The sequence below is a fragment of the Medicago sativa genome, chromosome 8 (assembly GCF_051527215.1).
Source record: "Medicago sativa cultivar Bolivia chromosome 8, Bolivia_mono, whole genome shotgun sequence".
Taxonomy (NCBI): Eukaryota; Viridiplantae; Streptophyta; class Magnoliopsida; order Fabales; family Fabaceae; genus Medicago; species Medicago sativa.
Genome location: NC_140756.1, coordinates 92,470,051 through 92,497,428, shown reverse-complemented (window position 1 = coordinate 92,497,428; position 27,378 = coordinate 92,470,051). Strand labels below are relative to the sequence as shown.

At 33.3% G+C, this 27,378-nt stretch overlaps 4 protein-coding genes across 16 annotated transcripts; 3 read left to right on the top strand and 1 right to left on the bottom strand.

The window, feature by feature from the left end:
* Positions 1–3,043, bottom strand: ABCI1 (non-intrinsic ABC protein 10). 4 transcript variants are annotated; one of them, XM_085734183.1, is made up of 4 exons: positions 2,823–3,043; positions 1,587–2,260; positions 1,303–1,374; positions 1–1,052 (listed from the first exon to the last, which is right to left on the bottom strand). In XM_085734183.1, the coding sequence occupies exon 4, from the start codon at positions 925–927 to the stop codon at positions 238–240; it is 690 nt and encodes a 229-aa protein (XP_085590309.1). In that variant the 5' UTR covers positions 928–1,052; positions 1,303–1,374; positions 1,587–2,260; positions 2,823–3,043; the 3' UTR covers positions 1–237. The 4 variants fall into 4 exon arrangements, with proteins under 4 accessions (XP_085590309.1, XP_085590308.1, XP_085590310.1 ...); XM_085734182.1 differs by having other exon boundaries at positions 1,822–2,260; XM_085734184.1 differs by having other exon boundaries at positions 1,923–2,260.
* A 1,246-nt stretch (positions 3,044–4,289) lies between these two features.
* Positions 4,290–10,366, top strand: LOC146903358 (factor of DNA methylation 1-like). 6 transcript variants are annotated; one of them, XM_085734179.1, is made up of 8 exons: positions 4,290–4,430; positions 5,866–6,749; positions 6,944–7,125; positions 7,740–7,829; positions 7,962–8,249; positions 8,541–8,762; positions 8,863–9,100; positions 10,130–10,366. In XM_085734179.1, the coding sequence occupies exons 2-7, from the start codon at positions 5,873–5,875 to the stop codon at positions 9,091–9,093; spliced, it is 1,890 nt and encodes a 629-aa protein (XP_085590305.1). In that variant the 5' UTR covers positions 4,290–4,430; positions 5,866–5,872; the 3' UTR covers positions 9,094–9,100; positions 10,130–10,366. The 6 variants fall into 6 exon arrangements, with proteins under 6 accessions (XP_085590305.1, XP_085590304.1, XP_085590301.1 ...); XM_085734178.1 differs by having other exon boundaries at positions 10,122–10,366; XM_085734175.1 differs by having other exon boundaries at positions 10,113–10,366.
* A 3,801-nt stretch (positions 10,367–14,167) lies between these two features.
* LOC146903357 (factor of DNA methylation 1-like) lies at positions 14,168–19,437 on the top strand. Of its 5 annotated transcripts, none has more exons than XM_085734172.1 (7): positions 14,168–14,313; positions 15,992–16,875; positions 17,070–17,251; positions 18,137–18,226; positions 18,364–18,642; positions 18,934–19,129; positions 19,223–19,437. In XM_085734172.1, the coding sequence occupies exons 2-6, from the start codon at positions 15,999–16,001 to the stop codon at positions 19,120–19,122; spliced, it is 1,617 nt and encodes a 538-aa protein (XP_085590298.1). In that variant the 5' UTR covers positions 14,168–14,313; positions 15,992–15,998; the 3' UTR covers positions 19,123–19,129; positions 19,223–19,437. The 5 variants fall into 5 exon arrangements, with proteins under 5 accessions (XP_085590298.1, XP_085590296.1, XP_085590299.1 ...); XM_085734170.1 differs by having other exon boundaries at positions 14,168–14,330; XM_085734173.1 differs by having other exon boundaries at positions 14,168–14,330; positions 19,212–19,437.
* Positions 19,438–22,600: 3,163 nt separating this feature from the next.
* Positions 22,601–26,659, top strand: LOC146903356 (Tetratricopeptide repeat (TPR)-like superfamily protein). The gene is made up of 3 exons (XM_085733801.1): positions 22,601–24,983; positions 25,318–25,404; positions 25,865–26,659. The coding sequence occupies exons 1-2, from the start codon at positions 22,829–22,831 to the stop codon at positions 25,365–25,367; spliced, it is 2,205 nt and encodes a 734-aa protein (XP_085589927.1). The 5' UTR covers positions 22,601–22,828; the 3' UTR covers positions 25,368–25,404; positions 25,865–26,659.
* The last annotated feature ends 719 nt before the right edge of the window (positions 26,660–27,378 follow it).

Sequence of the window (27,378 nt, the reverse complement as noted above, 5' to 3'; positions counted from 1 at the left end):
TTTGGCAGATAAACATTTACCTCATTCTTAGCGGTATACTACCATACAAAAAGCTATTTTCAGGGCTCTTAAAATATTCCATGGAAGATACAAGAGCATAGGCATGAAGCTGTAAGTTTACAAGCATGACCAAGAAGACTCTAATACAAAAGTCAACTACATAGGAATCCTAAATTAATAAAATGTCACAAATGACATCTGCAATAAATAATTGTGAACTGTGAATAAAAATAAAAGTTAACTAATATCTGCCCGGTCAAGCATATCTATAAGTGTCATCCTCCTTGGAAACCTTGGTGGCAGCCTCAAGAGCATGGAATCTTCTATCTCAATGGGTAAATGAGTCGCCACAATCACAATTCCTCCCTGTTTCCTGTGTTCTGCAATAATGTACTCGAGTAACTTTACACCTTCATCATCTAATGCAACTGAAGGCTCGTCTAGCAACCATATGGGGCGATCAATTGCGAGCAATCTGGCAAGTTGCAATCTTTTCCGCTGGCCCATTGAAAGCATCTTAGGCTTTTCCTTAGCCAATCTTCCCAGTCCCATCAACTCAAGTGCAAGCTTAGCCTTCCCTCGTTTGTAATCAAGAAGTTCAAACAACTCAACATTGTCCAGAACAGTAGACTTCTCATTAATTCCATGCTTGAGGCAGACCCAGTTAAGCTGAAGCTTATACTGATGGAAGATTGTAGATTTTTGAATGTCATGGCCATTCCAAAGGATTTCTCCTGCAGACGGACGAGAAAACCCAGCTAACATGCGCATGAAAGTGGACTTTCCCGAGCCATTTGCACCTGTTAGCACAAGTGCCCCTCCATCATGAAGAGAGACATTCACATTAGACAGAACTTGCGAGGCATTTCTCATGCAAGAGACATTGTTAAGGAGGAGACGAGGGGGTGGAGGTTTTCTAATAGACATCAAGTTTAACAATTGAAAACCACTGCCAATATCCGTAAATTCAGATTAATGCTTTCTGATCCTAAAATTAGTGTTGCTGATGACGAAATTGGCGCAAATCACAAAGCATCTCCAGCACATGCTCACTGTAAAATTTTTAACAAAATATTACTAATTGTAAGCAAATAATTTCTTGATTTCCTGAAAAGTGATTGAACATCACGCAACAAATATGTCATTGTGTCGTAAAAACAGTTAATCACTACATAAATGTAGAACGTTTAAATTACTCCTGATGTTCAAGCATTTTCATCAATCCCAAATTAAGGCGGGTATTGAGGGAATTGGCATGATAAATTTGGGATTATGGTCACCCCGGAACAAAAGAGCACTCACCTTAACAAACTTGAGTAACTATCTTTTGGTTATACACCAGACATGAGTCCTCATCCCCCAGAAAATCTCCAACTGCCAATAAACAAATAAAATTTTAAATAATATCAAAATGTCTAATACAAAGTCAATCGGTGCCCCCCTTTATTCCTTATGAATCCTTCTAAATAGTAAATGACACTGATTCAGTTTCAAGAACAGAATGTGTAGAAGTAACTAACTGCAATGATGATTTTATGTGAAGCAATTTGACAAACAGTTGGAGGACAACAACTAGGCATACTTACACTGTATCACTCTTTTCAATTCACATTCACCCCTTTCTTTTATCACATGAAATTGAATCCCATTGGTAAAAAAAATTTGCTTGACAGACATGAACTGGAGCGATATATTAGAAGCCATAACCGAGTACTTGCTCAAACAACAACCGGAATAGGTCCAAATTTTTAAAATGAATATTAATTGGAATTTACAGAACACGTTTTAGAGAGACAGGAAAGAAAGCATAATAAAACTTGCCAAGTGAGATGAAGAATAACAATAAGGTTGCTGCCGGTTTTACACTGGCGAGAAAGGGATGGGCAGCGATGATGGGGCTGTTTGGATACGCGTTTTATTACCTCAAACGTGAGTTTACAGAGTCAAGCGCGATTTCACCACTTTTGTAGATGTTTGGACAACTGCAAACGGCAAACGCGCTTCAATCAGTTGTGAATCTAGCTCCAAACTCACGTTTCCACAAAGCTAGAAATTGGAGCTTCTGCGTCCGTTAAAATCAATTTTACAAAACCTCCAAATTCGTTTCCAACTATACCCAGTGGCGGAGCCAGACAAAAAAGTTTGGGGTGGCCGCCAAAAAACAATATCGGATGAAGAAATTACAACTTCATCTCTTTCAAAATCAACAGCCTTCCTTTTGAAAATAGAATCGATTCTTTGAATCTTCAGCTTAACTTTTCTGTTGCATAAATGTAGTTTCTTCCGGTTAGTACTTTAAAGTTGTGCAAGCGATTATAGATTGCGATAGCAAGAAAATATTGATTACGCAGCTATACATAATACACTAAATATACTGCATTTTAACTACATATCATTGGTAAAAAATATTCACAAACTTGAGTCATCATCCATTCCACTCCATTAAGCTTTGAATTTGGAGCGGTTTAAGATGTAAAAAGTTTAGTCCTACATCAATAATATTATACTTCACATATAATTAATGAGTAGATTCCTCCAAGAATTTGCCACAAAGACTTAAACAAGTAATTTCATTAGAAAGTGAAACCATCACTAGGCTATGATTAAAACTAAAAAATCTTTGTAAAGAGAGTAAAGGGTATGCAATTATGAATTTATCAATTAACAAAAGGACAGTAAATAAGGTTACGACCAAACACCAAAGGGGCAAAGAACAACAGGTTTAACAATTAACAACAATTAGGGTTGGCAATCAACTAAATAACATGTAATCATCAAATCAGAATCATAATTGAAGGAAATTACATTCAATTTCACATTACCTTACAAGTTACAACAATTAGGGTTTGTGGAGAGAGATGAAGAAAGCTCTCTAAATTGAAGAAGAAGGAGAGTAATCGCGGCGGTGATGGATGGAGAAAGAGGAGAGTGGTCTCGCGGCTCACCGGCGGTGGTGTAGTGGTGGATCGATTTGCTATGCTTGGGAGAAGAAAAGGATCCCGTTTCACTTTCTCTGTTCTCACTTCTCACTTGGTTCTCAGATGAAAGGGGAAATGAAACTGAAATGGAAATATTATTATTACTGAAGGCTATTTTTGTCATTTCCAGTATATAATTTTTTTATTTTTTTCTGGCGCCAGTCTACACCCTTGTTTTTCTGCTGCGTTTTCACTGTTCTTGCTACAGTTCTGTTCTGGAGGTCAGGGAAAGACAAGAAAGAATCAGAATAAGGGAATAAGACCCGTTCGATTTATTTTTGTGATGAACCCATTCAATTATCTCATACGTAATATTTTTTTCTTCTTTTGACACCCTTGATTTTTATATTATTATTAAAAATAATACAATGATCTTGACCAAAAAAATTAAAAATAAATAATACAATGATAAAAAAAAATTAATAATAACTCTTATAAACGAATATCATTTTAAAATGTATTTATGATTTTAAAAACTAATTATCTAAAATGAGAATGAGATATTTAGTTTTAAATACGATTAAAGGATAATTTAGTCATTGTACAATCAAAATCAATTTTAATTTAAACTATCCAAACAACATAAACTCAAGAATCACTTTTAAGTCTGTGTATCCAAACATAATCAATTCACGTCAAGCTCACTTTTAACTAAAATCAATTCTCTCAAACTCAATTCTATCAAAATCAATTTTCTCCGCCGCCAAACCAAACACATACGATATGAGAAAAAGGAGGTGCGTTGTTTCAGAAATAGAAGGAAGGGCGTATGTTTTTTTTTTAATTAAACAAATGTTTTTTTTACCCTTTTAATTCGGTCTTTGATTTTATTTTTGCCATGTGTCATCCATTTTTATGTTTTGTTTTTTAATTATTTTTTTTAGATAGAAGGAACATTGATGAAATGAGATGAATATTTTTTTAGAAAATTATATTGACCTCCCCTAATGTCTATTGAAATCATTGTTATAAAAAACGCGACTTAAGTTCCAAAATCCTGGTTTTTGCAACTTTGCGTAGCTTCAACGACTCAAATCAATAGCAAAGTCCCAAAAACAAGCAAAATCCTATCAAAATCGCATAAAATCGTGAAATCCATTCAAAATCACAGGATTTTGATGGATTTTGAATGATTTTGTTCAATTTTTGATAAGGATCGATTTTTTACCCGGTTTGTAAATTGACCCGATTTAAATCCATAACCCGTTTTATAAATACCCAAAAGGCCAAAAACTTTAATTCTTTCACTTCCCCACGGTATCCGTGACCTGTTCTATAAATACCTAAAAGACCAAAATTTTTAATTCTTTCACTTCAAGACAGATATTATGACACATAAAGTTCGCTCTTTTTCGTAAGAGAAGCTCGGTCCCACATCACCTCACATTCTACTTTGATCGGACCACCGCTGCCCTTCCCAACGAGTAACCCTTCTCTAGTAACCACCTCAAAGTAAATTTCTCTCTCCATTTTGTTCTTCTCTGTGTTTACATAGTTTTTGTTTTCGTTTTTTCGTTCTATTGTAGAATTGCATGTATTATGTGATACGTTTGCTGCTGATTTTCCTAATCTACAACCTAATTTAGGTCATTGTTTTGATCGATTAAGTTATTTTTGCAAATGTGCTTTCTCATATTCGTACAAAATCTGTTAATTAGTAATTAGTGAGGGTTAATTAAGAAATTAGGGTTGAGTGGATGTTGAACTTCATGAACTTGAAATAAATGCTGCATTGTGCAGGATCAGTAACAATTTTATTTTTTGTTCTTTTAGATTCTACGTTTTGCATATTATCTGTGATACTTACTACTTTAATCTTATGTCAGAGGTTCTGTTAATTTGGAGATATGTGATTTTTAGTTGAATTCCTATGTGTGAAAGTTTGAATTCCTATGGTGGTGTCAGACACTAACACGACACTGACACGTGTGATTACGTTCAAATAATTCAAATAATTCATTTTCTCATCATGTGTCTATGCCGTGTCGGTGTTTGTGTCAGTGTATCATAGCTTTCTTTCATTTAGTAGCAGACTGCATTTTAACAATTTTTAGTTATTTAGTTGTGTGTGGTTTTTCTTTTGGGAGAGTGAATGTTATTGAATCTATATTTTTTAATAAGTAGTGCATTTCGATGTATCTCTGCTTCATGCATGCTGTAGTTTTCCTTGTATGCTCTGAATTTGTATTTGTATACTGTGCACAATGCATGTTATGCACTCATGCAGTTTGTTTTGCTTTGGGGGATATCCTTTTTTTTTTTTCCTAATTGCATCATGTATATCTCTCATCTCCATCTATCTCACTATATTGTTGTTTTCTTTTATGAAAAATATATATTTTTTGCTCTCATCGAGAGATGCTTCTATATACCCGTGTATTTGGTGTGTGTCTTTGAATTTGTTCTCTATAGGGCATCTGCAGATGATTGAGACAAATTCCTCCGCAATTTAAAATTTGTTGTTTAGAATCACCATTCATATTCTTTTTGCATTTCTTTTTCAACCAACTTTAAAATTCGTTTTGCATTTCTTTTTCAACCAACTTTATTTATTTTAACCTATTCATATTCTGTGAAAGTGTCCTGTTTTAGGGTATGTGGGTTGGTGTTATAGAAGGGAATGGGATATCTATTTTTTAAAAATTAACTAGCATATTCCATCCACCCTTTACTACCAAACAAAAATATCCCATCTGAGCTATTCTAAAATTTAACCTTTGTTCTATTATTATTAGTTTTTTCCTTTCAATTATATGCAACTGTATATTGTTGATTAATGTTCTTTTCTTCATTTAAATTACATGCTATTGCTCATTGTTGATTAATATTCTTCATCAAATTATATGCAACTTTATACTTATGAACTGACATTTGTAATTGTATGCAGAGCTTCAATGGACTACAGCTCTGAAGAAGAGTCAGATATCAGTGAGTCTGAGATTGAGGAATACTCTGACAAACCTTATAAGGAGTTAAAGGATGGTAAATACAAAGTGAAGAACTTAAACGGCACACTCAGGTGCCCATATTGTGCTGGAAAAAAGAAGCAAGAGTTCAAATATAAGGATTTGATGCAACATGCAACCGGAGTAAGCAAAGGTTCAGCAAACAGAAACGCCAAACAAAAGGCAAACCACCTCGCTCTGGCAAAGTATTTGGAGACCGACCTAGTAAATGAAGCAGACCAAATACCTCCCCCGGCTTTGGCCGAAGCTGTCAACCAACCTGCACCGCAGGTTGAGAATTATGTCTGGCCATGGACAGGCATAATCGTTAACATTAAGAGCAACCTTAATGATTCTGGATACTGGCTAAAGGAATTTGCCAAGTACAGACCATTGGATGTCCATGTATTCTTCATGGATGGTGACACTCAGGCTGTAGTAGACTTCAACAATGACTGGAATGGTTTCATGAATGCAAGTGAATTTGAGAAATCCTTTGAAACTAAACATCATGGGAAGAAGGACTGGAATTCAAAGGACATGCAGGCCAGTTCAGACATTTATGGATGGGTTGCACGTGAAGATGATTATAATTGTGGAGGGCCAATCGGGGAGTACCTTCGGAACAAAGGAAGGCTGAGAACAATTTCAGATATTGTTCAAGAAGCATCTGAAAGCAGAAATAGCATTGTGGAAAACCTGGCCAATGAAATTGACATTACAAATGAAAACCTCAACAAAATGCAGTATAAGTATAATGAGAAGACCATGTCCTTAAGTAGGATGCTGGAGGAGAAAGACAGGCTTCACAATGCTTTTGTTGAAGGTTTGTATAATGTCTGTTAGAATCTGATTTTGCCTTATTGTATGTAAAGGCTGTGTGCTTCATGTTTGGCCATGTATGTTTTTCTATTCTTGTACGTTCATTGAAGCAGAAGAGTAGAAAAAAACTTGCATAGGTTTTAATGCTACAAAAATGTCTCTCTCACTTTTTTATTTTTATTTTTATTTTATTATTAGAGTCAAGGAGTATGCAGCGTAAAGCCCGTGAGGAGGTACGAAGGATCTTGGAAGAACAAGAAAAGTTGCGTAATGAATTGGATGAAAAAATGCGGAAGCTTGATACCTGGAGCAGAGATCTAAATAAGCGTGAGGTACTAACTGATCAAGAGAGGCAGAAACTGGAAGAGGACAAGAAAAAGGTATATTTTGCATTTTTCAATTAGTATATGCACATTTTAAATATTTTTTGTTGCTGGTCATAACTCATACGTTATCTACCATTGTCCTTGCAAAAAATTAGACCTGTCTTTGTCGATGGTATCCTACCAATGTCCTTGGTTGCTCTTGATTTGCATAACAAAGTGCTTTATTTTGATCCTATTCACTCCCTTTAAGTGAATCCCAACTTTCGTTGGCCTTCCACCATCTGCTAATTGGACTGAGAGTCTATATGCCAAAAGCTTTTGATTATTGTGAGGAAATATCAATGTATACTATATATATGGTTTTAGTTTTTTTTTTTTTTTTTTAACAAATATATGGTTTTAGTTTTAACTACCACATTTATGTTGAAATTTCGTTATAAAGATTTGTAGTTAAATATTAGTGTGCATTTTTTCATTTGAAAAATCATCCTTTTATTTTTTTGATTAAAAAGTCATCTTTCAAAATCCATAAAAAACCACATCTGCCCGATGTGTTTTCTTTCATCCCACTTTCTAATCTCTACTTGCTTGATGTGCCTCAAGACTTTAAAATCATCATCATGTATGTGTACTTCCTCAAGATTCAAATATTACTTCTGTCTTTCTAGAAAGACTCGAGGAATGAATCACTCTTGTTGGCTTCAAAGGAGCAGAAGATAGCTGATGAGAATGTCTTCAGGCTTGTTGAAGAGCAAAAGGTTTGCCCTCTATTTACTCTTGTTTATAAAAAGACAACACTACAACAGCGTATGCTTTTTTCTTTTAATCACTTATCAATGTTATCATCCATTGTGAATGTCTTCTGCTGATTTGGATTTCCAAACTACCAGAGAGAAAAAGAAGAGGCCTTAAACAAGATCCTTCAATTGGAAAAGCAACTAGATGCCAAACAAAAATTAGAAATGGAGATTGAGGAACTAAAAGGGAAATTGCAAGTTATGAAACATCTTGGAGATCAAGATGATGAAGCTATTAAGAAAAAAATGGAAGAAATGAGCACTGAATTGGCAGACAAAATAGAAAGTTTGGAGGATATGGAGTCTATGAATCAAACCCTCATTGTCAAGGAGCGCCAGAGCAATGATGAACTACAGGAAGCTCGTAAAGAGTTAATAATTGTATGATCTCATTTACTTTATCTCAATTTTTTTTTTAATTCTATATAAAAGGAAATGTTACTCGTACTTGTTGCATCCTTTTAACCTTTATCGTCTTGTATTCTTAACGATAACCAACTAACAAGTTGCATAGATTTCTTCAGGCTAAGTTATAAAGTACCTGCGTGAAGATCATCTCTACCTTTCTTTAGGAAATAAGAATTTTGATATTTTGTTGTTCTGCTGTGAATATATTGTGAAGACTAAAGTTGTTCCCCCTCATTTTTCTCTCTCTAATTTCTATTGTTTTAGGGGTTAAATGAAATGCTGAAGGGTAATAATAAAACTAATATTGGGACGAAAAGAATGGGAGACCTTGATGAGAAGGTTTTTGTGAAAGTCTGCAAGAAAAGATTTCTTTCTCAAGAAGAAGCTGGGATGAAGGCCATGGAGCTTTGCTCTGTTTGGCAGGAGAATGTGAAAAATTCAGCATGGCACCCTTTTAAAGTGGTCAGAGTGAATGATACCCATGAGGTATGTACTATAAAGACATGCTCTGTGTGTTTGAAGTAGTTATGCCTCAATTTAGAAATAGTATAATAATTAACACGGTAATACTGTTATATTGACACAGTCAGTTATAGATGAGGAAGATGAGAAATTAAAAAAGCTCAAGCAGGAATGGGGAGATGAGATATATTCAGCTGTTGAAACAGCCTTGAAAGAAGTAAATGAATACAACCCAAGTGGTGGGTATGCTGTACATGAGCTATGGAACTTCAAGGAACAGAGGAAGGCAACACTAAAAGAAGTTATTACTTATATCGTGGAACATATGAAGCAACTTAAGCGCAAGAGAGGATAGGCAAAAGGTATGTTTCAGAATTTCAGCTGAGCTCTTGTTCAGCATTGCATTGATTTTTCATTGATAGCTTCACAGACTAAAATAGTAATTTGGAAAGAATGACATGGTAACCCCGTTGCATTCATAGGCACATGTAACAACTTTTAGACTCTTGTCGGGGGCAGCATTAAATAATTAAATAATATACTAATTTAGGTTTATATTGAAAGTTGTCTAATATCTAGAATGAATTATTTAATTAGTTAATAGCTTAATAGTGCATTTTAATTCAATACAACAATCTATTCTACGATTTTTTTTTATGAACAATGAAATGATTGGTTTCCATAAATGAGTCTAGGGTGTGACTTGGGTCAGTTTATTCACACTCTATTCTTTAGTATCTATTTGACAATAGTTTAAGTAGTTTATAAGTTAAACGAGTAGCTAATGGAACCCACTTGGGTTGGCCTAGTGGTATTGGCTTGGGATCTGGGAGTGTGCTCCTCCTCTAGGTCTCAGGTTCGATTCTCTCCGGTGCCAATTTAGGTGGGCTAATTTAGCTTCTTCAAAAAAAAAAGTTTATAAATGAAAAGCTAGTTGATTGATATTCAAGTGGTTGTTAAAATTAGTAAGCGAGCTAACTGATCAACATAAAATGACATAAAAGATGTCTGTTGTAAGCTTTACCAAGAGTAACCACAAACTAGTTTTCAAGTTTGTCAAATAAGATAAGTCTATGTCAAACAAACTCAAGCTTCACACCTGGCCTATGTTGATGCTCCTGTGCTATGCAATCACTGCATCAAAAGGTATTTGGTTTGTTAGACCTTGAGCTTTTCAATTATTCCTGTTTATCATGGATAATTTTGAAAAGCAAATGATGGAAAATCAAACAATGACTGATATAATGCACCGGTTTTTTTTTTTTAATCTTACAAAGAAAGGAGAAGTTTCTGATATTATAATTGTGCAAGTGCTCATTTCAATTCAGTTAATATGCTTGTTAAATTCTGAGCTAGTTTATCTTAGCTTTGCAGGTATCTTAGCTTTGCAGGGAAGAAGTACATCCTATCTCAATGTCTAGTTGGAAAAGTAGGATCAATTTCATGGGAATGTAGTGCTGTACCTTGACTTTGGATAGCTATAAATATATTATAAGTAACAGGACCTTTTCGTGGACTTCAGACTTTAGTGAGCTGTTTTATCTATTGTGGATTATTAATATTTTGACTATGTCAGTTCTACTATTCCAGTTTGAACTAATGATGAAACGGTTACTGGTTATCGCATATATTCATCGTTTATTTTATGCCATTTTTTTTACATGTATGCCAATGTTTGCTTTTTATAAATGGATCCAAAATGAGGGGTACACTTTACAAGATAAAGTGTAATGCAAACTGTTAGTTTTTTCTTTCTTTTTTTCTTTTTGTAAAAAAATCAATGTTTGAGATCAGAAATCGATAACAATTGTAAAAATATCAAAATTTTAACCATGAAGTTTGGAAAGGAAAACAAATAGGTTCAACAATTTAGTTCTTAAAAGTAAAGTTCAACAATTTTTGTGATTTCTCTAAAAAAAAGAACTGGATACTTTGGATCATATAATTGGGAAGAGCGACTACTTTATAGGGCGAAAACCTAAAAAACAAACTTATATTTTTTTACCCTATGGATTGCAAGACTCAGTAAATTGAGAAAGTATTGGTCCAACTTTATTTGGAGTAAAATTTTTTTTAGACCAATGGTGGAAGGGATTAGATTTTCACAATGTGAACTAATGTTTGAATCATGGCTGAGTAGAGGTATCTATATTTGGTGTCTGATAATAAGATTACTTCAAATAGAAGAACCTATAAAAATAAGAAAAAAAAATTGTATACATTGATTTTACTTTTTTTTTTGGACAAAATATACATTGATTTTACTTGAATGTAAGTTGAAATTAAATTCATTAAAAAAAATTTGAAAGTAATTTATGTTTGATAGCATTGATGAAGCGATGATTCTTGTAAAATAATGTTTGGATAGCTTTGAACAAAACTGTTTTCAGTGTGTAAAATTGGTTTCAATGTCAAAATATACTTTTTGATAGAATTTACAATTTTTTTAACTTTTCAATGTATACATTCACAAATAATAGATATTATACCGTAAAAAAAGAAGATTAGATAACAGATACTGGTATAATAGCTTTAAAGAAACTTTTTTCGAGCATTATGCACGCAGTATCCAATCAAATTTTCTTCCATGCAAAACTATTATTATGCCCAATTCGGAGGAACTCATACTTTGATTTGTTGTTTTTATTGACAAGAAAAATTCGAGGAATCAACCTTTGGCAATGCTTCGATTATACTCTTACTCTTTGATATACAATCAAGGGAATTTATACTACAACAGGTATCCGTGAAATACATATATCTCAATACTAACTCTTGGTTGTGTTCCATAAGTGCATCAAAAAACTAAAGTAAAAAAAGATAACTGCTTACAATTGACTCTTGCTGCAATCTTATTGTTATGGAAAGATCTTCGATATATAGCCCTGTTACGTGTCCTCACGCTAGTTGGAGCTTCGTCATACATATTTTTGATAGCTTTAATATAAGCAAACCTAATTCCTTCCTTATTTAGAGCTTTTTATAAAATCTTTCTAGGCACTTTAGTATACGCCTTCTCCAAAGAAAAGAAAACTAAATGCAAATATGTTTTTTATCCGTTCGATATCGCTCTATCACACGTTAAAGTAGATTGTTTCCATAGTCGACCTCGTAAACATAAAACAAAATTTATTATCATTAACTCAAATCAGCAACACACTTGTTTATACATGATGTAGGTTGTTCTACTTGAGAACACCTTACCTTAGGCATGCACCCCTCATAAGTGCAATGGAGCTCTAGGCTACGAGCCTTCTTGATCACTCATAGTGACAGAGAACTGAAATCGCATACGAATAAAGAGTAAATAAAATGGTGGATTTGGGGAAAGTAAAGGTAAATGAACGCGTCACACTCACTTCCAATCCAAGAAGGAATGCTAAGCTATGAAGAATCGCCACAATGGTAAGGAAGTCATTGATAAGATTCGATAACCTTGGTTTAATCCATAACCAAAAAAGAGACAAAGCTCTCCTAACACAAAGTATATTTTTTTTATCAAAATTCTATATATATATATATTTCACAAAGAAACTTACAATTTATAGAGCTTTTCCCTAATGAACTCTATGGTCCCTAATTAATTCAAATAAAACATATAAATTAAATCCTAAATTTAGATGGCATATTACTAGCCTTACAAATATTTATCCTAAATAAAATAAAAAAAAACTAATGTTGATTGAAAACACCACCATTCTTGTAACCACAAAAAAAAAAAAAAAAAAAAAAACACCACCATTCTTGTGCGTGATCTTCCAAACTGATCCAAATGGGATTAATATTCCAATAAGTCAAAAGTAACGTTCACTTGTATGAATTCATGGCGATCAATTTCCATCATTAATGGCCTTTATGAAAATTACTCCCACATACACCCTCCGGTCACTAATATAAGCAAAAATCCAATTTTTAGATTCATTCAATAAATAATGTATATAGCCTATAATAAAGACTACATACATCATTAATTGAATGAACTTAAAAATTGGATTTTTGCTTATATTAGTGACCGGAGGATGTAGATCAATTCTTGACTTGTTGAATTCCAAGTATCTTTGAATAACAAAACATAAATTAATGACTAATTTCCCACATGTGCACTACACGTGAATTAGCACTTCAAGGCATGCATGGAATTAAATTCGAAAACCATAAACTAAAATGAATAAAATATTGATTTTGTGTGCATTTTTTATATGTTTTCTTCAACGTGTTTAATGAGTTCATGATCACATCACATAGACCCCATTCAGATAAGTTATACTCCCTCCGTTTCAAAATAAGTGTCGCTTTAGCCAAAAAAATTGTTTTAAAATGAGTGTCGCTTTCAGTTTCCAATGCAATAATAACTTTTTCTTTTCAATTGTACCCTCCAATTAATACTCTGCACACTACTTCCAAAGTATTACTTTTAAAATTAACCAATAGTTAATAAGGATAATTTGGTAAAATAACCATTCTCTTTCTCATAATCATTGCATTTCTTAATATGTGTGTAAACACCTAAAACGACACTCATTTTGAAACGGAGATAGTATAAAATATACATCTTTAAATCATATAGTATAATATAAACCAATTTTCACTATTAAATCAATAAATCAAATCATTAAATTAAATAAGATATAATATGATTTATTAGTATAGGGTTAAAAATACATCTTTAGATTATACAATTTGCTACTCCATGTTTTTGGTATTATGATAGTAGTGCTTTTAATGAAAGTTTGGGTGTTCTTCAAAAAAATGAAAGTTTGTGTGTTTACTAGAAAAAATCAATTTTTTGTGGGTCCCCATTATTACCAAAAAATATCCTAATCTAATACTCTCTCCTCCTAAATTATAAGAAAAAAAAACTCATTTTCTTTGTCCCATGTTATAAGCAAAAAAACCAATTTTTATCATATTGTTTCAAAAAATTATCTTTTCCAAAGGAAAATTAAATGCAAAGTTCATTCGATTTGCTCTCTCTTTCATTTTCTCAATAACCAATAACCAATGAAAATTATTTTTACATCTTCCTATAAAACTTATTTCAAGAATAACACAAGAAACTATGTTACAAACTACCAATGTTTTGGTTTTCTTAATAGGTGTGTTTTTTTATTTTTTTCTTATAATATACTCCCTCCGTCCCAAATTGTATGTCACTTTGGAAATTTTTTTGTCCCAAATTATATGTCGCTTTGCAATATCAATGTAACATTAATGTTATTTTTACTATTATATCCTTAACTATTTATTACTCTGTCTTCTTTCAATTCTTTCATTTATCTTTCTCATATCATTTATTAAGGATAATTTTGTAAAACATTTCATAATATCTCTTTCCCACACAATATTAATTACATTTTTCTTAATATGTGTGAAATGCCCAAATCGTCATACTATTTAGGACCGAGGGAGTCATATCGGACTGAGGGAGTAAGAGGACACACAGATAGCATGATACTCCTGCATATAGTTCTCTCTTTTCCGTAAGAGAAGCCCGGTCCCACATCCCCTCACATTTTACTCTGATCGGACCACCGCTGCCCTTCCCGACGAGCAACTCTTACTCTTCCCTAGTAAAGTTAAAGAATAATGAATGTATTTGCTGATTCACATCCTTAGATAGTAGTACTACTAATTGTATCATAGGAGTATTTCTTAATTGTTAGATAATTAATTGTGATAGAATCACTTAGTATTCCACCAAGTTCAGGTCATAATTCTGGGAGCTTTTTGTACCTATAAATACCTTTGTATATCATAAACTCTTCATATTCTCATTTCTCTTCTTTTTCTATCTAGTAACCACCTCAAAGTAAAAATCTCTCTCTCTCTCTCTCTCTCTCTCTCTCTCTCTCTCTCTCTCTCTCTCTCCATTTTGTTCTTCTCTGAGCTGACATAGTTTTTGTTTTAGTTTTTTCCTTCTATTGTAGAATTGCCTGTATTATGTGATACGTTTGTTGCTGATTTTCCTAATTTAGGTCATTGTTTTGATCGATTAAGTTATTTTTGCAAATGTGCTTTCTCATATTCGTACAAAATCTGTTAATTAGTAATTAGTGAGGGTTATGTTAATTAAGCAATTAGGGCTAAGAGTGGATGTTGAACTTCATGAACTTGAAATAAATGCTGCATTGTGCAGGATCGGTAACAATTTTATTTTTTGTTCTTTTAAATTCTTCGTTTTTCATTTTATTTTATGTCAGGGGTTATGTTAATTTGGAGATATGTGATTTTAGTTGAATACCTTCGCATGAAAGTTTAAATGCTGTTTTTTTTTCCTTCCCATTATCAGCTCTGCATTTTTGTGATAGGAACTAGGGTATTATAAGGTCTTTTATTTTTAAATTATTATAGTTCCTAGTTTCAACCAGTCTTTATTTCTTTGGGGCACCAACACCTCTTATCAAAGGCGTGTCCCACACTTGTTTGTCGGTGTTGGACATGGCATTAACACATGTGATTACGTTCAAATAATTCATTTCCTCATGATGCGTCTATGTCATGTCCAGTGTCTATGTCAGTGTTTCATAGCTTTTTTTCAATCAGTAGCAGATTGTATTTTAACAATTTTTAGTTATTAAGTTGCATGTTATCTAATCTATATTTTTAATTAGTGCATTTTTATGTAACTCTGCTTCATGCATACTGTAGTTTTCCTTGTATGTTCTGAATTTGTATTTGTATACTGTGCACAATGCTTGTTATGCACTTATGCAGTTTGTTTTGCTTTGGGGAATATCTTATTCTTTTTCCTAATTGCATCATGTATATCTCTCATGTCCATCTATCTCACTATAATGTTGTTTTCTTTTATGAAAAACATATATTTTATGCTCTTATCGAGAGATGCTTCTATATACCTGTGTATTTGGTTTGCTTCTTTGAATTTGTTGTTTTCTTTTTCAACCAACTTTAGTTATTTTAACCTATTCATATTCTGTGAAAGTGTCCTGTTTTAGGGTTTGTGGATTGGTGTTATAGATGGGAATGGGATATCTATTTTTTAAAAATTAACTAGCCTATTCCATCCACCCTTTACTACCAAACAAAAATATCCCATCTGAGTTATTCAAAAATTTAACCTTTGTTCTATTATTATAATTTTTTCCTTTCAATTATATGCAACTGTATATTGTTGATTAATGTTCTTTACTTTTTTTTTAAATTTCATGCTATTTGTTCATTGTTGATTAATATTCCTCTTCAAATTATATGCAACTTTATACTTATGAACTGACATTTGTAATTGTATGCAGAGCTTCAATGGACTACAACTCTGAAGAAGAGTCAGATATCAGTGAGTCTGAGATTGAGGAATACTCTGACAAACCTTATAAGGAGTTAAAGGATGGTAATCACAAAGTGAAGAATTTAAACGGCACACTCAGGTGCCCATATTGTGCTGGAAAAAAGAAGAAAGAGTTCAAATATAAGGATTTGATGCAACATGCAACCGGAGTAAGCAAAGGTTCAGCAAACAGAAACGCCAAACAAAAGGCAAACCACCTCGCTCTGGCAAAGTTTTTGGAGACCGACCTAGTAAATGAAGCAGACCAAATACCTCCCCCGGCTTTGGTCGAAGCTGTCAACCAACCTGTACCGCAGGTTGAGAATTATGTCTGGCCATGGACAGGCATAATTGTTAACATTAAGAGCAACCTTAATGATTCTGGATACTGGCTAAAGGAATTTGCAAAGTACAGACCATTGGATGTCCATGTATTCTTCATGGATGGTGACACTCAGGCTGTAGTAGACTTCATCAATGACTGGAATGGTTTCAAGAATGCAAGTGAATTTGAGAGATCCTTTGAAACTAAACATCATGGGAAGAAGGAATGGAATTCAATGGACATGCAGGCCAGTTCAGACATTTATGGATGGGTTGCACGTGAAGATGATTATAATTGTGGAGGGCCAATCGGGGAGTACCTTCGGAACAAAGGAAGGCTGAGAACAATTTCGGATTTTCTTAAAGAACCATCTGAAAGAGAAAATAGAAAATCGGAAAACCTAGCCAATGAAATTGACATTACAAATGAAAACCTCTACAAAATGCAGTATAAGTATAATGAGAGGATCATGTCCATAAGTAGGATGCTGGAGGAGAAAGACAGGCTTCACAATGCTTTTGTTGAAGGTTTGTATAATGTCTGTTAGAATCTGATTTTGCCTTATTGTATGTAAAGGCTGTGTGCTTCATGTTTGGTCATGTATGTTTTTCTATTCTTGTACGTTCATTGAAGCCGAAGAGTAGAAAAAAACTTGCATAGGTTTTAATGCTACAAAAATGTCTCTCTCACTTTTTTATTTTTATTTTTATTTTATTATTAGAGTCAAGGAGTATGCGGCGTAAAGCCCATGAGGAGGTGCGAAGGATCTTGGAAGAACAGGAAAAGTTGCGTAATGAATTGGATGAAAAAATGCGGAAGCTTGATACCTGGAGCAGAGATCTAAATAAGCGTGAGGTACTAACCGATCAAGAGAGGCAGAAACTGGAAGAGGACAAGAAGAAGGTATATATTGCATTTTTCAATTAGTATATGCACATTTTAAATGTTTTTTGTTGCTGGTCATAACTCATACGTTCTTATCTACCATTGTCCTTCTAAAAGATTAGACCTGTCTTTGTCGATGGTATCCTACCAATGTCCTTGGTTGCTCTTGATTTGCCTAACAAAGTGCTTTTTTTTTATCCTATTGACTCCCTTTAAGTGAATCCAACTTTTATTGGCCTTCTACCATCTGCTAATTGGACCGAGAGTCTATATGCCAAAAGCTTTTGATTATTGTGATGAAATATCAATGTATACTTTGGTTTTAGTTTTTTTTTTATACAAATATATGGTTTTGGTTTTAACTACCTCATTTATGTCGAAATTTCGTATCCAAACACAAAAAATGAAGGAAAGGAAAGTAAAAGGAGAATCAGATCACCTTAGCAAAGTAGAAAAGCATAAATGATCAAGGTAGTAGAGCTGAGAATCATGCATATATAAAATAAGATGGGGCAGGATTTAATTGGAAAAATTAAAACATTATTTTTTTGAGTTTCCAATCTAATGAATAGAATTTATTTGGATATCATAATCATTCTAATGTTCTTGTAATATTAGGACTGACTTTTTATTAATTTTTTGACAATTTGATTAGTGTAAGATTTGTAGTTTCATATAATCTATGAAATATTAGTGTGCATTTTTTCATTTGAAAAATCATCCTTTATTTTTTTGGATTAAAAAATCATCTTTCAAAATCCATAAAAAACCACAAATGCCCGATGTGTTTTTTTTCATCCCACTTTCTAATCTCTACTTGCTTGATGTGCCTCGAGACTTTAAAATCATCAGCATGTATGTGTACTTCCTCAAGATTCAAATATTACTTCTTTGTCCTTCTAGAAAGACTCGAGGAATGTGTTACTCTTGTTGGCTTCAAAGGAGCAGAAGATAGCTGATGAGAATGTCTTCAGGCTTATTGAAGAGCAAAAGGTTTGCCCTCTATTTACTCTCGTTTATAAAAAGACAACACTACAACAGCGTATGTTTTTTTTTTTTTTTTTAATCACTTGTCAATGTTATCATCCATTGCGAATGTCTTCTGCTGATTTGGATTTCCAAACTACCAGAGAGAAAAAGAAGAGGCCTTAAACAAGATCCTTCAATTGGAAAAGCAACTAGATGCCAAACAAAAATTAGAAATGGAGATTGAGGAACTAAAAGGGAAATTGCAAGTTATGAAACATCTTGGAGATCAAGATGATGAAGCTATTAAGAAAAGAATAGAAGAAATGAGTACTGAATTGGAAGAAAGTTTGGAGGATATGAAGTCTATGAATCAAATCCTCATTGACAAGGAGCGCCAGAGCAATGATGAACTACAAGAAGCTCGTAAAGAATTAATAAATGTATGATCTCATTTACTTTATCTCATATATTTTTTTTAATTCTATATAAAAAGAAATGTTACTCATGCTTGTTGTATCCTTTTAACCTTTATCTTCTTGTATTCTTGACGATAACCAACTAACAAGTTGCATAGATTTCTTCATGCTAAGTTATAAAGTACCTGCGTGAAGATCATCTCTACCTTTCTTTAGGAAATAAGAATTTGATATTTTGTTGTTCTGCTGTGAATATATTGTGGAGACTAAACTTGTTCCCCCTCATTTTTCTCTGTCTAATTTCTATTGTTTTAGGGGTTAAATGAAATGCTGAAGGGTAATAATAAAACTAATATTGGGACGAAAAGAATGGGAGACCTTAATGCTGAAGGGTATGCTGAATTTGAGCTATGGAACTTCAAGGAACAGAGGAAGGCCACACTAAAAGAAGTTATTACTTATATCGTGGAACATATGAAGCAACTTAAGCGCAAGAGAGGATAGGCAAAAGGTATGTTACAGAATTTCTGAGATTATAATTGTGGAAGTGCTCATTTCAATTCTGTTAATATGCTTGTTAAATTCTGAGCTAGTTTATTTGCAGGAGCATCTCAATGTCGAGTTGGAAAAGTAGGATCAATTTCATGGGAATGTAGTGCTGTACCTTGACTTTGGATAGCTATAAATATATTATAAGTAATAGGACATTTTCGTGGACTTCATTGTTTATTGACTATTGTGGATTATTAATATTTTGACTATGTCACTTCTACTATTCCAGTTTGAACTAATGATGAAACGGTTACTGGTTATCGCATATTTTCATCGTTTATTTTATGCCTTTTTTTTTTTACATGTATGCCAATGTTTGCTTTTTATACTTTACAAATGGATCCAAAAAGTGTAATGCAAGCTGTTACGAGTAGTTTTTTCTTTCTTTTTTTCTTTTGCAAAAAAAATCAATGTAAAAATATCAAAATTAAATTGATAACAATTGTAAAAATATCAAAATTAAATCGATAACAATTGTAAAAATATCAAAATTTTAACCATGGAGTTTGGAAACTATTTAGTTCTTAAAAAAAAAGTTCAACAATTTTTGTGATTTCTCCTCTAAAAAAAAAGAACTTGATACTTTGGATCATATAATTGGGAAGAGCGACTACTTTATAGGGCGAAAACCTGAAAAACAAACTTATATTTTTTTACCCTATGGATTGTAAGACTCCGTAAATTGACAAAGTATTGGTCCAACTTTATTTGGAGTAAAAAAATTTTTAGACCAATGGTGGAAAGGATTAGATTTTCACAATGTGATGAGAACTAATGTTTGAATCATGGCTGAGTAGAAGTATCTATATTTAGTGTCAGATAATAAGATTACTTCAAATAGAAGGAACCTATAAAAATAAAAAAATATTGTATACATTGATTTTACTTGAAGGTAAGTTGATATTAAATTCATTAAAAAAAAGTTGAAAGTAATTTATGTTTGATAGCATTGATGAAGCGATGATTCTTGTAAAATAATGTTTGGATAGCTTTGAACAAAACTGTTTTCAATGTGTAAAAATTGGTTTCAATGTCAAAATATACTTTTTGATAGAATTTTCAATTTTTTTAACTTTTCAATGTATACATTCACAGATAATAGATATTATACCGTAAAAAAAAAAACAAGAAGATTAGATAACAGATACTAGTATAATAGCTTTAAAGAAACTTTTTTCCAACATTATGCACGCAGTATCCAATCAAATTTTCTTCAATGCAAAACTATTATTATGCCTAAGTTGGAGGAACTCATACTTTAATTTGTTGTTGTTTTTATGGACAAGAAAAATTCAAGGAATCAACCTTTGGCAATGCTTCCATTATACTCTTTGATATACAATCAAGGGATCCGTGAAAGACAACATTGTTTTTAAATCTAAACCATGATATCTCATACATCATGTAGCAAAAACTCTGGATTCCATTTCAGGGTGCCAGAGAGCCCCTTATCACGTCGGCAGCAAATAAACATCGCCATGTCCTTCTAACAAAATATGTATATTTATTTATGTACTGCAAAAAATATGTGAACGTGTTACCTAACCTTAAAACAAATGTGTTTCTCATCGTTCATTGTATAATTTACACTTATTATTGCATGTATGTAGCTAAACCTAATATTTTCCCTCCTAATACTAAACCTAATTTTTTTAGGTTTTGTTATTTTTACGTTTTGTTTCATCCCTCAAATATTTTAACATGCAACAAATTTTACTATTAGAAAAAGATTTACAATTTATGCAAATTTGTTTATGTCATATCTAATTGTTTTGGATTTTTTCATTTTTCTATTCTAATATAGTTTATGTATAAGTTATTCAACTTACCACCAATCTAATTTATTCGGCCATAATTATGTTAGTTGTTTTGGGAGTTAAACATATTACTATAACAAGCAGTGGTAGGATGATTTACAGTAGGATAGTTGACGTATGATAATTTACAAGGAAAATTATCATTAAAACTAAGTGCACAATATAAATGACATAAATATAGAATTATGACAGATATTTTAAACTTACATACAGAACTGATAGGAATCAAAATACATTTGCTTTGTTTCAGTAATTTATAATTTGTGTGGTGTTTTTGCCAAAATCTCTTTCAATAAAAAATTATGGATTGTTGCTCAATGTCGCTAAAAATATTTTGAATCAATTGCGTAATCTGCTTTTATAGTTCTATTTAAAATTATGACATTAAAATTATAAATTGGGATTGTACTATAAAATTTTGCTTCTGTCTACTGCATTTATAATGTCCTAAAAATATTATTAACAGATGACAATAAGGATTGTATTAACACCACTTCAAATGTAGTGTATAAGGAGATTTTCCAAAATGTGGGAACAACCATTGTATGTTCTTAATTCTTTTATTATCTATGTAATGGATCATATCACAATATATTAGCTTCTCCATTTTTTATGACCCGGACGGTAGCACGGGTAAAAGTTCTAGTTATATTATAAAAAAATACAGTTTAGAAGTTACAAAGTTGCTGCTAATTTAATTAAAAAGGTAGATTCTTATGTACATTGGAATTTGGTTGGATACCGACGCTTTTTAGGTGAAATTTGTTCAACATTTCAATTTATTTTATAATAAATATAAAAATGCAATATGATATGGATTGACTGAATGGGGGGGTACATAATGAGTCAAATTACACGGGTACCATTGTGTTCACCCTAAAGAAAACAAGGTAGGAGACCTTGTTATAAAAATACTCTTGCAGTTTGCTGAATACGGTGAAAGAAAAATGAAGTTAGTTACCTATAAAATGATGTCATTTTTAGTTTTTTTTTTAATGCGGTCCAACCCTTAGACTGGTCAAGCCATCGATTTTGACCGGTTTTAGTTTGATTTCTTTAGTTCATAAGCTCGATATGACGATATCCGACTCTAAAATTAGACGAACTAATCTTGATATCCAATCCAAACTTTTCTCTGGCCAAATCCTAAGCAAGCCAAATTTTCCTCTGATACAACCCTAATATGACCAAACTCATTATCTGACTCAAAGACCGACTAATGTGGAGATAAATTCCATCGTTCATTAACAAAAGGCCAATTGAAGCACTTGTCCTCTAATGAGAATCCAATTGAAGCACAACAAAATAATATAATGAGTCATAGCCAACCCCAAATAAGAATTGTTAGCACGAGGATTCGAACATAATAAGACCTATGTGTTTGGATTAAGGGTTTAGGAAGATAAGAGAGGTGAAAATTTATTTTTATTTTTTAAATTACGAACTATATAATATTTTTTTTCTAAAATAAATTTAACGTGATTGAAATATTATATGTTTTTTTGGTGGTGGCCAAGTTTAAACCCCGGACCTTGCATATTACCGTGCGTTGTCCTTAGCTAAGCTCAAGAGGACAAAAATATTATATGTTTGTTTATCATGTTAACATGTTAAGTTTTTAAAAAACATTTCGTGATATCCGTGGTTTAAAAATGAGAACTAAAAACCCTCCTCCCCCTCTTAAACCCTTCCTCTAAACACATGTTAAAAATACCCACGCACTCACGCATATGAACGATGCATTGATCCCTCGAAGTGCAATATCTAGCAAGAAAGAAACATTTTTGGTCATATATGAATCGTAAATAACCATTAACCAACCTTAGTCAAAGGTTGTTTGGATGTCTCTTCCAAAGATATTCCCTCCGCAACATCGTCAACTGTTACAAGACCTCATCGAATGTACTCACAACAAAAACATCCTCAAAGGTCGAACACTTCACGCTCGCATCCTCAAAAACGGTTCCATCTCTTCCATTTACGTCGCCAACACTCTCCTCAATCTCTACGCTAAAACCAATCACTTATCACACGCTTTAACCCTCTTCGATTCTATAAACGACAACGACAAAGACGACGTTTCATGGAACTCTCTCATCAACGCTTTCTCCCAAAACCATTCCTCTTCATCTTCTTCCTTCGCTATAAGCCTCTTTCGTCGTATGATGCGTACCGATAATGTGATTCCTAATGCCCATACACTCGCCGGTGTTTTCTCGGCTGCTTCGAATCTTTCTGACGTAGCAGCCGGAAAACAAGCTCATTCTGTTGCAGTTAAGACTGGATGTTCTGGTGATGTATATGTGGGAAGTTCTCTTCTTAATATGTATTGTAAAACTGGTTTTGTTTTTGATGCTCGTAAACTGTTTGACAGAATGCCTGAGAGAAATACGGTTTCTTGGGCAACTATGATTTCTGGGTATGCTTCTCGTGACATTGCTGATAAGGCGGTTGAGGTTTTTGAACTTATGCGGCGTGAGGAAGAGATTCAGAATGAGTTTGCTCTCACTAGTGTTCTTAGCGCGTTGACGAGTGATGTGTTTGTTTACACTGGTAGACAGGTTCATTCACTTGCTATTAAAAATGGTTTGCTTGCTATTGTCTCTGTTGCAAATGCTCTTGTGACGATGTATGCTAAATGTGGTAGCCTTGATGATGCGGTTCGGACTTTTGAGTTCTCGGGGGATAAGAATTCGATTACTTGGTCAGCTATGGTTACTGGTTATGCGCAGGGTGGGGACTCGGATAAAGCTTTGAAACTGTTTAATAAAATGCATTCTTCTGGAGTGTTGCCTTCTGAGTTTACTTTAGTTGGGGTGATCAATGCTTGCAGCGACCTTTGTGCTGTTGTAGAAGGGAGACAGATGCATGGTTTTGCCTTCAAGTTGGGGTTTGGATTGCAATTGTATGTTTTGTCAGCTGTGGTGGATATGTACGCAAAATGTGGTAGCTTAGCGGATGCTTGTAAGGGTTTTGAGTGTGTACAACAACCTGATGTTGTTCTTTGGACTTCTATCATAACAGGGTATGTACAAAATGGGGATTACGAAGGTGGTCTCAATCTGTATGGGAAAATGCAGATGGAGAGAGTTATCCCCAATGAACTAACAATGGCAAGTGTCCTAAGAGCTTGTTCCAGTCTGGCTGCGTTAGATCAGGGAAAGCAGATGCATGCTAGGATCATCAAGTATGGTTTCAAGTTAGAAGTTCCGATTGGAAGTGCTCTTTCTGCAATGTATACAAAGTGTGGAAGTTTGGATGATGGGTACCTTATTTTTTGGAGGATGCCTTCCAGAGATGTAATTTCGTGGAATGCAATGATATCTGGACTTTCTCAAAACGGTCATGGTAACAAAGCCTTGGAGCTGTTTGAGGAGATGTTATTGGAGGGAATAAAGCCCGATCCAGTCACGTTTGTGAATCTTCTCTCTGCTTGTAGTCATATGGGACTGGTGGATAGAGGCTGGGATTATTTCAAGATGATGTTTGATGAGTTTAACATTGCTCCGATGGTAGAGCATTATGCTTGCATGGTTGACATCTTAAGCCGTGCAGGTAAGCTCAATGAAGCTAAAGAGTTCATTGAATCTGCAACGGTTGATCACGGTCTGTGTTTGTGGCGTATATTATTAGGAGCTTGTAAGAACCATCGGAACTACGAACTAGGTGTTTATGCTGGAGAGAAACTAGTGGAGCTTGGGTCACCAGAGTCATCTTCTTATGTATTGTTATCAAGTATATATACAGCTTTAGGGGATAGGGAAAATGTAGAGCGTGTCCGGAGGATAATGAAAGCCAGAGGGGTGAATAAAGAACCTGGCTGTAGCTGGATTGAGTTAAGGAGTTTGGTTCATGTGTTTGTTGTTGGAGATAATCAACACCCGCAAGTTGATGAAATACGGTCAGAGTTAGAGTTGTTAACCAAATTGATGATAGATGAAGGATACCAACCTCTTATTGATTCATTGCCTGAAACTGTTACTGATAATTTGACAGGTATTATTAGATAGGTTTTCCCATTCTTTACTTATCAACACAATCCATAGAATGATTTTATTTTGTTGTATGGATTGGACAGTTGGCGTGTGCTTTGATCCATACAAAGTGCACTTTGTAATTATCTTGACCTTTGCCAGGATTATTACAAAGGGCACCTTGACCATCATCATCATCATCATCATTATCATGTCTTAAAATTTATTTGACCCATCTGCTTGCCTTTCTTTTGTGATGTGAATATCTATATAAATATAGAGAGAAAGAGATATTGGTTTTTATTCTAATTCTTTAATTTCTTTTCCTTTATTTTCATTTGATTTTATTCATGAAGATCAAGAAGGAAGCCACGAGATACAAATTTCCGTTTGCGGTGGCTTGTAGCAATACAGAAGCGATGATCTAGCTACATATGCAAAATGTAAGATTATATTGTTAATTCTATTCATAAAACCCTTCTTTGATTTAGGTTTTTGTGAGAAGACTAGTTATACTTTTACATTTTCAAGAAATTTAGGGTCAGTTTAGTTTCCATTCCATTCCAATTTTCAGTTTTATTTAAAAAAATGTCACAATTCCTTTTCTATTTTGAAAGCTTTATATACAAGAAACAATGAAACAACAAAAAGTTGTTTTTACTTTTTACCCTGATAGGCCCTTATCTTGTTCCATCAGACTTTTTGCATTTGATCACTGCCTTTGTAGGTGTTTTTATAAGTTTCTTTACGTTAAAGCATGGATGTGTCCCATATCATTTTTCCTCCGACGGAAAATCCTGATAGTTGTCACTTCCAAATTATTGTTTTTTATTGTTTTTAAACAATATATTCTTTTCTGATTTCAAAAACAACTCAACTTCTTGGTGGTATATCCGTTTACAGGATGGCGTTTGACTACTAACTGTTGCAATTAGTGCATTGCCGTATCTGTCTGGTGTTTTTTGCTGGTTGCTTAACAATGCGAGGATCGTCACCCACCAACAGGGAAGGTAATTGACAAGCCAAAATGGTCCAAATAGCCAGCAACCGAAAATTTCAAGCCTGTGACGGACATCCAGATGATTAGTTCATTACTAACAATGCTTGAGGGGGTAATACCCGACATTAACCTTACTTTGAGCCTGAAGGAACTTTTGGGTTTGAAAATTGAAAGAAAGTTAGAGAATTTGAGGAATTACTAAAAGAGTGAAACTTCCAGCAGGATCAGCCATATCTTTCTGTTGGCCAAGAAATTTTAAAATTGGAGCAGCAAAAATGTAAATTGGAAAGAGGATAATACTTGTCACGTAAGATATTATCCACGAGCGTTCCATGTAAACACCAAGCAAATGAGTCTGTCCAGCTCCACGGGATGAAATTTGAATTTGAGGAATAAAAGTCATAATGTGAAAGGTTTAGGAGATGACTCAGAAAGAACTTGCCCATTTAATGAGCTCTGTGTTTAATATAATGATAATGATTAATAAACTTCATTATATAGTTTGTAGTGAAACAACTATTCATAAGTTTTCTTTTCAATTTATAATAAGTTTGTATCCAATTTATGTATAAAAAAAACCTTGTATATCGAGAACAAAAGTTATTTAGCTCTAGTAGTGTCAAAACAACAAATAAGTAAAAAGTGTGCGCAATGACATTTAGTGTAATAGTAATGTTACCTTATGTGTGGGTTTGTTAGGTTTGTGGGTTGAAATTTGATTGAATTTGAGAAATATAGCTGATTATGTGGAATGTTTAAGAGATGACATATAAAAAAAAGAAAAAAAGATCACACGAATAAACTTGATGTGTTTAATATACAATGACAGCAAAATAGATTTCATCAAGTTCGAATCGTTTGGGAGAATCCGAGTTCGATTCTTAGATGGAACAATTTTTGATCAAACTATCCTTACCTCACAATCGAACTTTAGATTACCAGGGCCCCTTTCCCCTGAAAATTGGAGGGTTAAAAAAAAAAAAAAACTTTTACGAATTGAGAGATTAGCGCACATAAATTTTTTGGTGTAATAGGACCTAATGCAAATTATCGTAACTACTACTTCAACATAAAATTATTTTACACATTCATTCTGTGATGTGTTACCACGTCATACCTAACCGTAGATCCTAATAAAATTCATAATATTTTAAGGACACACATTTAATTTAACTATAATAATTTGAATATTATCAAGGGTTAAATATGTGTTTGCTTCTTATAAATATTTCAACTCTCCATAATAAATTTCTTCGACTTTTTTTTTTGTGGTGGTTGGGGCTTGAACCCCGGACCTTGCATATATAATGCATTGTCCCCTAAGCTCACGAGGACATTTCTTCGACTTTTAACTTAATATGAATATAATATGATTTTTTAATAAAAATACATATTTATAGGTAAAATTACATCTTTA